Source organism: Mytilus edulis, chromosome 3 (genome assembly GCF_963676685.1).
Source record: "Mytilus edulis chromosome 3, xbMytEdul2.2, whole genome shotgun sequence".
NCBI lineage: Eukaryota > Metazoa > Mollusca > Bivalvia > Mytilida > Mytilidae > Mytilus > Mytilus edulis.
The window spans coordinates 47,234,565-47,246,609 of record NC_092346.1 but is presented as its reverse complement, the minus strand read 5'-3'; the positions used below and the strand labels follow the sequence as shown (position 1 = coordinate 47,246,609).

The 12,045-nt window shown below is 32.4% G+C and overlaps 1 protein-coding gene across 2 annotated transcripts in view; it reads left to right on the top strand.

The window, feature by feature from the left end:
* LOC139516680 (serine-rich adhesin for platelets-like) overlaps window positions 1-9,259 on the top strand; it is a 58,620-nt gene extending 49,361 nt beyond the window's left edge. For both annotated transcript variants that reach the window (XM_071306906.1, XM_071306905.1), the window contains exons 19-23: window positions 199-372; window positions 1,473-1,523; window positions 2,009-2,332; window positions 4,266-4,616; window positions 8,804-9,259. In XM_071306906.1, the coding sequence (XP_071163007.1) occupies window positions 199-372; window positions 1,473-1,523; window positions 2,009-2,332; window positions 4,266-4,616; window positions 8,804-8,985 (1,082 nt within the window). In that variant the 3' untranslated portion in view covers window positions 8,986-9,259. The remainder of the gene's footprint in view (window positions 1-198; window positions 373-1,472; window positions 1,524-2,008; window positions 2,333-4,265; window positions 4,617-8,803) is intronic.
* Window positions 9,260-12,045: the final 2,786 nt, after the last annotated feature.

Sequence of the window (12,045 nt, the reverse complement as noted above, 5' to 3'; positions counted from 1 at the left end):
CAACATAGAGAGACACAGTATATAAGATATAATTTGAAATGGCTTATCTTAATCAAAGGACATATTAACACAAACAAGTGAAAATACACTAAACGAATACATTTGATCTATGATACAATGGAAATATAAAATCAATAAAATAAGGAGTGAGTTGTGGTACAAATATCAGAAAGATAACCATATACATGTCTGTTGTAGATGATTTCTGTGACGGTACCAATGACGGCTTCAATCCACATATCACAAACTGTCATTCCTACATCCAGTGCGTGGGTAATGTTGAATATGGCAAACCTTGTCAAAGCAATCTCTGTTTCGGAATTTATCAAACGAGTGGATGTGACTACTGTTATAGCGCAATTTGCCCATCAGGTTAGTATAATAATCGACCAGAGAAACAGCAGGTAAAAAAAAAGAATACAAAATTTAAGAATCTCAACCTGATAAGTTGATGACACTCCTTTTAAAACTCTAACTGTTTTCATTTTCATCACGTAATGAAGCAACGATATTTAAACAAACACCACGGCGATCTTTTCTATGTTATCTAAAAGAGGGACAAACGATACCAAAGGGACAGTCAAACTCATAACTCCAAAACAAACTGACAACGCCATGGCTAAAAATGAAAAAAACAAACAGACAAACAATAGTACACATGACACAACATAGAAAACTAAAGAATAAACAACACGAACCCCACCAAAAAACTAGGGGTGATCTCAGGTGCTCCGGAAGGGTTAGAAGATCCTGCTCCAAATGTGGCACCCGTCGTGTTGCTTATGTGATTACAAATCCGGTAAATAGTCTAATTCGGTAGGTCACATTCATAACATGTGTCTTGTCTTTCAACAAAGAATTTGTATTGAAAGTTAGATGTCTGTGCTTCAATCATCTATTTCTAAAATCACCATTGACAAATTTAAGGTTGTCCAATATAGGAATTGCTTAAATCATATAGAGCAAAATGACTAAAACAGAACAACTATAAATTGCAAAAATGTCATAATTTTAGTTAAGTAAGAAAAAGGATGAAATCTGGTATGTCGATTAATGCGAAAGTTACATAAATTTGATACTGTGCAGATATGACGTATTGATTTAAATTTTCTAAATGTACGATCAAATTGACTTGTTTAAATGATCTACAAATGCTCTAACTTACCTCTTCGTAACTATGTTGATATAGGTGTTTTCTCATGAAACCAACCTGTAATTTTAGAGGATTAAATAAATTTTCTTTTATAGTACCTTGTCGAAAGTCACAAAAAAAAGAGAATCTGAGACACTTGAATAATGCACAACCTGCTACTGATATAATATAAATTCTATTACAAAAAAATAACAGTTTTATTAGTTTTTTCTATAATTTCATGTTTACTCTTTTTAAAATTTTGGTTTTCATCAAACTCAAAATGACTCGATAAAAACTGCTTCGCCATAAAAATAATATTATTGATATTTTCGTCTAGAAATAACTACAGCTTCTACACCTGAAACCACTGTACCTGTACCATCTATTGGTAAGATATTGTTTTTAAATATAATTTAATTGTGACAAAATACAACAAACTAATACCCGTAATATAGAATTCTCGATTATTCACGTTCATCGTTGTTTACGTTATTCATAAAAAATCGTGTGTGTTTAAATGATATTTCCGTTTTTAGTGCAGCGTCCGCTGATGTCCGTTTATCTGTAGAAGCTTCTCCTCTTGAACTACTGCGCAAATTACACCAAACTCAGTTACAATCATTATAGGGCACCTAGTTTAGAAGAGGGGGCGAAAGATACCAGAGGGACCAGTAAAGCTTATATTTTAAAAAAGGAATTCATATCAGCTTATCGATACAATTGTTTTACCACACGTTATGCATAGCAGTGCCCACTGTGATGATTACCATTTCAATGATGTTAAGTTAGCACATACTTGTATTGTATCAGATTATTTTAAGAAATTTTTTGATTAATATAAAATTGATTGATAGATATCATCCTACATTTAAGATGTTTCCTGCTCAGAATCGACAGTTTTGATAAATACCGGACCAGGAGTGATAGTGTGTTCTTTCAATGCGACATCTTTTGCGATGATGAATGTGACCTTTCGAACATCTCTGGGACTTAATCCGACTATTATTGCTGTGATCCAGGGTAACGGCAATGTTGAATCTACCAATAACACCGATATATATGTCGTCACTTACTCATCGTTTACTGTTACAATTTCCGTTCTCAATGTTACCTGCGCACATGAAGGTTACTTTGGGGTTATAATAGACAGTGGCAGTGATTTAAAAGGAAAATCGGAAGGGAAACTCACAACTTTAGGTAAGTTGGCTTTTGATATTAATATAATAAATTCTTTATTTAAAGAGGGTAAACTCAGTTAGTTACAATAAACTAATCTTCCCTGAGGCCCTCACATACAAATTATAATACAATCAAAACAGATATTTACATATAGTTAATTTACAGTCATGTAGTTCAATGTATTATTATTAACATAAGATATAATGCTGTTTAAGATGTATACATGAAACCAAAAATCAAAAAACCCTCATGATAAAGATAAATTCAGAATAGCGGTTTGCCACATGACATTTGTAAAGTGTTGTTTTATTTAGTTTTGATAGCACTTGGTCGTTACTGCTAAAATATTAGTTTCCAAGGATTTAAATCATTTTCAGTTAGTGTTTTGTAACAGTGGACGGCTAGGTTCATAACAAAGAATTGTTTTTAAATTCGTCGTTGACAAGTTGTTTAATTAAATGGGTCTATTGAAAAAAATTTGTAGTTGCTTCCCTATATCTATTTTTGACTTAATGAAAAATAACTTACATTCGAAATCTCCGAGTAAAATTTGACTTCCTATGGTCATATTGCTTTGGCATGATGTTATACATTCTTGGCTTTAGAATGTTTGTGTTTGAGAAATCTGGACTATGATACACAGTAAAAAGCGCCTCGGAAGCATGAAATTTATCAAATCTTTATTTCATTTATCTAGCATTTGGTCGAATCCAATTGGATTGTTAAGTTTTAAGGGTATCATCTACTCAATAATCGGTACTGATATGAATTAAACATACTTTTCTCTTGTGGACAGTTGTCTCATTGGTAATCATACCACATCTTCTTTTTTTGTATATACTCCAATTATCGAATGAAAACCTAGGTGATTATGATGCCTTTTGTTCTTATAACGTGACTCTGTACTTTAAAAGATCCTGTCAATATGATATTGTTCTATTATATGTCATTATTAATTATGAATTACAATATACGTTGAACCACAAACGTCAAAACCATTCAATCGCGTAGTGGTATTAACTATTTTTGGATTCTTATAAATTCTATATATAACTTTTGGACTAGTTTAAATCTCGGTCTATTTCTTAAATTTATTCTTACATACTTTTGATTTTTTAACCCTGTATGCTAACATTCCCATTAACATTTGAAAATTGTTAGTACGCACATTGAACGACAAATTTATGTGACGTATAAATTTTTCTGACGTCAGACACTCAAATCAATAAATGTGTTCGTAGATAGTAGATGTTTTTGGGTTCTGTTAAATTGTTCCTTTTAAAATTGTTATACGTTGACTGATGTACCCATATTTTGACTATTTTATTTATTGTGTCTGTTTATTTAACGCATCAATGTAAAAATATCGGAAATTGATGAGACTGTCATTAAAGTGAAAGGGTTAGTCCTATAGAACCAGATTTAATCCACCATTTTCTACATTTGAAAATGCCTGTACCAAGTCAGGAATATGACAGTTCTTGTCCATTCGTTTTTGATGCGTTTTGTTATTTGATTTTGCCATGTGATTATGGACTTTCCCAATTGATCTTCCTCTAAGTTCAGTATTTTTGTGATTTTACTTTTTGAAAGTCCAACTTTTTTAGACAATTGACCATTGATGAAATTTTACAATTAAGTAGGTATTTGTTTTAGACAGATGTTGTGGTTTCTGATTTAAGGAAATGAAAATAAGCGCTTCGCACGCGTGTTTCTGAAGGACAATTTTCATCTTACGTGTAAAAAGGAGGAAAAATCCGCATTATCTGAAATAAATGTATCAATATTAAAAAAACAGGACAGTTATCGTTATGGTGAATGTTTTTTTTTTAATGATGTCAACGTGGCAATCTTGTTTTATTGCTATGTTCTCTGTTCCGTTTGATAACACATACATGCGTTGATTTAAAATGATTTATGAACTTCATCGTTATTCATGATTGTTTTGCAGCACTCCCAATTGGACCTTTAGATATAATACTACATCCTGATCAAATTGTTGATATACCCTCACCAAGAACCTATAATCTTCATACCTGTTCTGGGCAAGTTGGCAGTCCTGTTGGTGAAATCGAAGTTGAAATCCTCTTCGATGGATCAAATGATTTTCAAACATTCGTTCCTAGCCATACAGCATTAACACCTAATACTGAAAACTGTATGGTAACACAAGTTTTCAAGTTTTTCATTGCTTATACCTCATCCATGTATAACGCAACAATTAGGTGCAAATTGACAAACAAAGAGTTTCCAGACGTTCCAGCTATATACTCAAAAAATGAAACACTTGCTTTGGTTCCATGTAAGTAGCAGTCAACTATTATGCATTAATGCGAGGTATATAAACAATCACACACACAAACGCTCATTATGTAGATGTTATGGACCATATGAGTATTTGGACTATACACATATGGTCATGACCATATGCGTATACTAATATGGTCCGATCATACGCGTATGTTCCGACCGTTCGCGTATGGTCGGACCATATGAGTATATACTTGTTTGGTTATTTACGGACCGGACCATATGAGTATTTGGACAGTATAGGTATTTTTTTTTTCAAATATGCACTATAAACTTTCAATGATAATAATAAACTGTATCTAAAAAAATGCTGGTTACATAAACATGAATAAATTTTATAATTCAAAGGCTGCATTAACATTACATATTGCTGCTCTAAAAGACCATCAGAACGAGGATGTCTACTCCTACCAGTTTCACCTGGCCAAATTTAAATTGTTTCTTTTATAAGATCATTGCAGAACTCACGGTCATTGTCATGTTGTAAAATGAACGAGAGGTCGATGACAGAAATTGAAATATTCTTTCAGATTATGTGCGACTTCAATAATATACTAGGCAAAAAAAGAAACGTTATATTGGTTTTTAATTTGAAAATATCACATATATTAATTTCAAATATTTCTATGATTAAAACTAGTAACCAGAATGATTTATCTATCAAACTTACTCATTTATAAAACTATCGGAAATGACGTGATTTTTTTTTTAATAAATATTTCTTGCAAAAACGTACAAAATTCACCTTGAATTGTATTCCAAAATAATATATAAAATTCAGATATGATCCCGTCCTCCCCTGGGGATTTATTTGTTTTATAATTTTTAGAACTTCCATTATTTCCTCCGCGTTAATTGCACGGTCTTATAATTGTTTGTCGTCCTCATTTAGTTTGTTTTCGATATAGCTTGTTAAATATTGAGCATTTTCCAAATGCCATCCCTCGGAACTAAATAAATTTGAGTAAAATTTAACTTGTTCATTTAGTATTCCGTCTATACTCTGTTTATTATGTCCATTTTCTGTTTTTATTCGACTCCATAATTTATTTTTATCGTTTTGCTTTTCAAGTTTGAAAAAGTAGCTAGACGATTTTTCACCTTCTTCCACCCATTTACACGCGCCCTTATTTTTGAGGCCTCTGATTTTTTCTCATAGTAATTTTTAATTAGCGATTTTATTTCTGAAATATTATTTTCAACCTCACCAGAGTTATTACTGTTTAATTTTAGTTTTTCTAATTTCTGCTCAAGGTTAATAATATAACTTTTTTGAGAATTTTTGTTTAATGTTTGACTTACTTCATTGTTAATTTTTTTTATTTTTAAATTTTCTGACATCCCACCAATCTTGTATTTTGTCGAACCTATTTTTTCATTTCTCCAAGTTTCCCACCAAATTTTGAATGCATTCTGAAATTTTTCACTTTTTATTGTATTTATATTCATTATCAATATACCCGGCCTCTTTGTAATTTTAATTTTACCTACACAAGATCATGATAGCTAAAAGGACAATTCGAGATACCAACATTGTAAACTTTATTTGAAAGACTTTTATCACAAAAGATATAGTCATTCTAGACTTAGAATTTCCTCTCTTTTGGATACCTATCTCTCCATATGTCTGTAAGATCATATTGTGACAATAAAAAAATAATTCCTTTTTAACAATATCATTACGAGAGTGAGAAGGATTTCTACCATTTGTTTTGTTAAGAGTACAGTTAATATCACCTACCAAAATATTGTAATGATCTACACTATCGTCTGTAAAATTACCAAAAAATTATGAAATGATTCAAACAGCCGTTTCCTGTCGACGACGCTATTGTTAGCATAAATATTTGAAATATGATAAATCGCACTTTCCGTTTTTATGCTACATATTATTATTCGACCGTTTTGGTGAGTTAGTATTATCAAACACAACTTCGCCGGGACAATTTTTTGTTTGTAAAATAGAGACGTCACGAGAATCACTAGTTCCGCCATTCCAAACACTTGTATTACCCCCATTTATTTTCCATTCATTTTGCCACTGTATTATATCATTCACTTTGCAATGTGTTTCTTGAAGACAAATCAAATCATATTTTTTGTTCGCTAACCAATTGAAAACTAAATTACATTTTGTGTTATCACGTAAACCGTTTACATTCAATGTTATGATTTGGATCGACATTCTTATTTAAAGTGCATTATTGGGTTTACATTTTAACACCGCTATGCCTCGTTGATTTATTCGAAAGTTCACGATCAACGACACCGATTTATATTTACTTTTATTTTTACGAGTCATTTACCAATTATGGCAATGAACACATTTCAAATTGTCTATATAAAAATATAACAATACAGATACAAAGATTCAGTTTGAAGTACAATAGATTGAAAAAAATCTATAATAATAGTTCAAAATCTGCAATTTAGTAAAATAAAACATATGTATAAATAACATTTTGGATTAATTTTTGTTTTATAGTTTTACATAAAAGTCACAAATACGATAGTAATTAAGTTTGTGTATCATCACTGGAGAACCTGGTTTACTTTGTTTACTTTGTTGACTCTCTTTCTCTGCAGACATTGGCGTCAGCGATATTTCACTAAGTTTGCGTTTGGTGTCACAAGGACGATTTTTCTTAAATTTTTGTTATCTTTTACAAAATCTTGTCCTCTGAAACTACTGGGCAAAATTGTACCATACTTGGTCTAAATTATCCTTAGGTTATCTAGTTTAAAAAAAATATCCGATGACCCCGCCAATTATCCAAGATAGCCGATATGACTAAAATAGAACATGGTGGTAAAATGCAGGTTTTGGGATATATCTCTGAAACTAAAGCATTTAGAGCAACTCTGACGTAAGGTAAAATGTTCATCAGGTAAATATATATCTGCCCTGCAATTTTCTATACGCAACAGACAACCTTTTGTTGGGTTACTGCCTCTGACATTTTGCAGCTTTTAGTTACTATCTTGAATATTATAATAGATAGAAATAAACTGTTAACAGCAAGAATGTTCATTAAAGTAAGATCTACAAATACGTAAGCATGACAAAATTGTCAATTGACTCCATAAAAACACAAAACAAAGAATTTTGTCCTGAATTTTATTTTTGTCTTTGATATTGTAGAGTATCGTTTGTTTAATATGCACTGCAGAACATAGACCAAGTTGAGCGACACAGGCTCTCGAGAGCCTCTAGTTATTATATTATCAACGCGTATGGTCAAAATACGCATATGGTCCAGAACATAGACAAACTAGTAAATGTTAACATCATCACGCGAGTATAAAACTGCAGCTTCTCTACCAGGATATGTTTAGTTTCTAAGGATATTTACAATTAAATGAGTATGCTTCAAATGTCCGTCTATATTTAACAATCAACAATATTATTGATTTCTTCAAAATAGATATAAGAAGATGTGGTAAGACTACCAATGTGACAACTCTCCGTTCAATTTCAAGTCACACTTGTAAAAGTAACCCTTTTAAAAGGTTCAGGTATGGTCTTCAACATGGAGCATTGGAGCACAAAGAATAGCAAGCTATAAAGGGCTCTGAAAATGACTAGTGTAAACCAATTCAAACGGGAAAAACCAACGGTGTAATCTATATAGCAAACGAGAAAAGAGAAACATTTTTGAACCAAATCAGCAAACGACAATCACTTTACAACAGGTTCCTGAATTAGGACAGGTGCAAACAAATGCAACGGGTTTTAAACGAGTCAATAGGTATCAACTTTCACTCTTACCTGAAACAATAGTGCAACATCCCAGCATAGAAATACACACTATAAAATATCAATTGAAACGGCTCAACTCAATAAAAAGACATATTCTGTTATAAATGTGACACTTAATCTGCGCCAACATTCAACAGGTACATTATAAGCTAAATTGCAATCCAAATGCACAAACTATTTATTAGCATTTAAATAAAATGCAACGAACAATTGTTAAATTTTACAGGAGAAGTTGATATCTTAATGAAATAAGTAAAGATAACTGAAAATTTTCAAAACTGTCCATTTGCTGTATACTCATATCTCAAGGATAGAAAAAAAAGGTTGAATAAGAAGTAACTTATTTTCAATCCCACATTTATTAAAGTGTTTCTCACCAATGTTTTAATGTCTTACTAAAGTAGTTTTCTCTGTTTTAGATGACTTCTGTAACATAAACTACAATGGGACCAATAGTTACCCTAATCCATTAGATCCCTGCAACAAATATATGAATTGTATAGAGAAGATTCCATATGGAAAGGCTTGTCCACTTGGAACTTGTTTTAACCCTGATCCGGGTTTTTGTGATCATTGCTATAATGTTGATTCTTGTCCGTGACTTCGTGCATATAACTTTTTGTGAAAATGTATCCGTTTGATTTATCTATTTTAATAGTTTACAAGAAGAAAAAACATAATTACAATAAACATGATAAAATGTTCTTATTGATATACATAAGATCAATGCTCTACTTGGTCTACTTTTACAGTCTTTATTTACTTTCAATTGGTAGAATTAATAAATATTTGCGAAGAGGTTGTCATAAAGCATGTAAAACAGAAGGTTATGATCATACATTTATCATGGTAATGTGAATGAAATATAAAAAATCTGAGTTATAACATTTAAGGCATACATGATTTGTGCTAAATTTTGTAAGATAACTGATATAACAATTTAAAAAAGAAATAAGCACTGCCGCGATTTGTTTCTTTGGTTGATTTAAAAATGTTTCTTAGATTAATATTTCCGTCTTTCAATCGACTTGACAGTGTTAACGATAACATTTAGTGAAGCTTTGGATTTCAAATATTTTGGCCACGAGCATCACTGAAGAGACATGTATTGTCGAAATGCGCATCTGGTGCAAGAAAATTGATACCGTTAATTTTATTACTATCACTGGGTCGATGCCTCTGCTGGTGGACTATTAGTCCCCGAGGGTAGCACCAGCCCAGTAGCCAGTACTTCGGTACTGGCATGAAAATACGGATTTTTTTTGTATTATTAAAATTTGCTGTTACAAAATGATAGAAACTATTATAAATTAAGGAATGTATCTCCCTCATGCAAAGCTCTGATTCCTTTCACGGATTTGGCTATACTGTTTTGACCTTTTGGGTTATAGCTCTTCATCTTTTATATAAGCTTTGGATTTCAAATATTTTGGCCACGAGCATCACTGAAGAGACATGTATTGTCGTAATGCGCATCTGGTGCAAGAAAATTGATACCGTTAATTTTATTACTATCACTGGGTCGATGCCTCTGCTGGTGGACTATTAGTCCCCGAGGGTATCACCAGCCCAGTAGCCAGTACTTCGGTACTGGCATGAAAATACGGATTTTTTTTGTATTATTAAAATTTGCTGTTACAAAATGATAGAAACTATTATAAATTAAGGAATGTATCTCCCTCATGCAAAGCTCTGATTCCTTTCACGGATTTGGCTATACTGTTTTGACCTTTTGGATTATAGCTCTTCATCTTTTATATAAGCTTTGGATTTCAAATATTTTGGCCACGAGCATCACTGAAGAGACATGTATTGTCGTAATGCGCATCTGGTGCAAGAAAATTGATACCGTTAATTTTATTACTATCACTGGGTCGATGCCTCTGCTGGTGGACTATTAGTCCCCGAGGGTATCACCAGCCAAGTAGCCAGTACTTCGGTACTGGCATGAAAATACGGATGTTTTGTATTATTAAAATTTGCTGTTACAAAATGATAGAAATTATTATAAATTAAGGAATGTATCTCCCTCATGCAAAGCTCTGATTCCTTTCACGGATTTGGCTATACTGTTTTGACCTTTTGGATTATAGCTCTTCATCTTTTATATAAGCTTTTGATTTCAAATATTTTGGCCACGAGCATCACTGAAGAGACATGTATTGTCGTAATGCGCATCTGGTGCAAGAAAATTGATACCGTTAATTTTATTACTATCACTGGGTCGATGCCTCTGCTGGTGGACTATTAGTCCCCGAGGGTATCACCAGCCCAGTAGCCAGTACTTCGGTACTGGCATGAAAATACGGATTTTTTTTGTATTATTAAAATTTGCTGTTACAAAATGATAGAAACTATTATAAATTAAGGAATGTATCTCCCTCATGCAAAGCTCTGATTCCTTTCACGGATTTGGCTATACTGTTTTGACCTTTTGGATTATAGCTCTTCATCTTTTATATAAGCTTTGGATTTCAAATATTTTGGCCACGAGCATCACTGAAGAGACATGTATTGTCGAAATGCGCATCTGGTGCAAGAAAATTGATTTTATTACACGTATTCACTAGGTTTTCACTCAGTTTTATCATTTTCAACTGCGTTTCTAGAAAAAGGTAATTTTTATTTAAATACGGCATTAATACAAAACCAAAAACCAAAAGTTCGAAACTCGATATTATACCGCTAACAACCAACTGTCGCACAAGTTACATTGGCGGTTAGAACCATAACAATTAAAAAAAAGTTGTATTAATGCCAATGAGACAACTCTCCAAAAGAGACCAAATGACACAGAAAATTAACAACTATAGGTCACCGTACTGCCTTCAACAATGAGCAAAGTCCATACTGTATAGTCAGCTATAAAAGGCCCCGAAATGACGATTGTAAAAAAAATTAAACGATAAAACTACATAAATTAGGCCATAAGTTTCCTCGTTTGAATTTAACATTTACAAGTCTCAAACTCATCGGGTTCCAACCTCATCAAAAAACTACCTTCACCAGAAACTTTAACCTGAAACTTGCACCAACATATTCTATGTTCAGTGGACAGTGAAAATGGGGTCAAAAATCTAATTTGGCTTTAAAATCAGAAAGATCATTTCATAGGGAGCATGTGTATTTAGTTTCAATTTGATTAGAGTCCAACTTCATCAAAAACTACTTTGACAAAAGTTTATTTTAACCTGAAGCGAGACAGACGGACGGACTATCGTAGGTGGAGCATAAAAATATCATCAAGAAAACGGTAAGTGTTGATGAATTTATCAATTAAATACAATTAAGACAGTTCTTTACTGAGTTTTACTATAAACTGCGATACAAAACAGTGTTAGGTTAAAATCACCATTGAAAATGCCTACAACAAGTAACGAAAAGGATAATCATTTTCTATTGACTCATTATGTAGTTCAATTATTATAAGTGTGTATGGACTTCCTATTTTTGTCGAGTCTGCGACAAAAGTAAGCTCGACATAGAGATAGTGGTACGGCAGCGGCTGCGGTGTTGCATGTTGCTAATTGTTTAAAAGCTTCATATTTTAGAAGGTAGACGATCTGGATGCTTCATACTGTGTGAATGGTGCCTCATGTTACAAAGTTTCCGTCAGTCACATATCAAATATCCTTGACCTCATTTTCATTGGTCAATGACT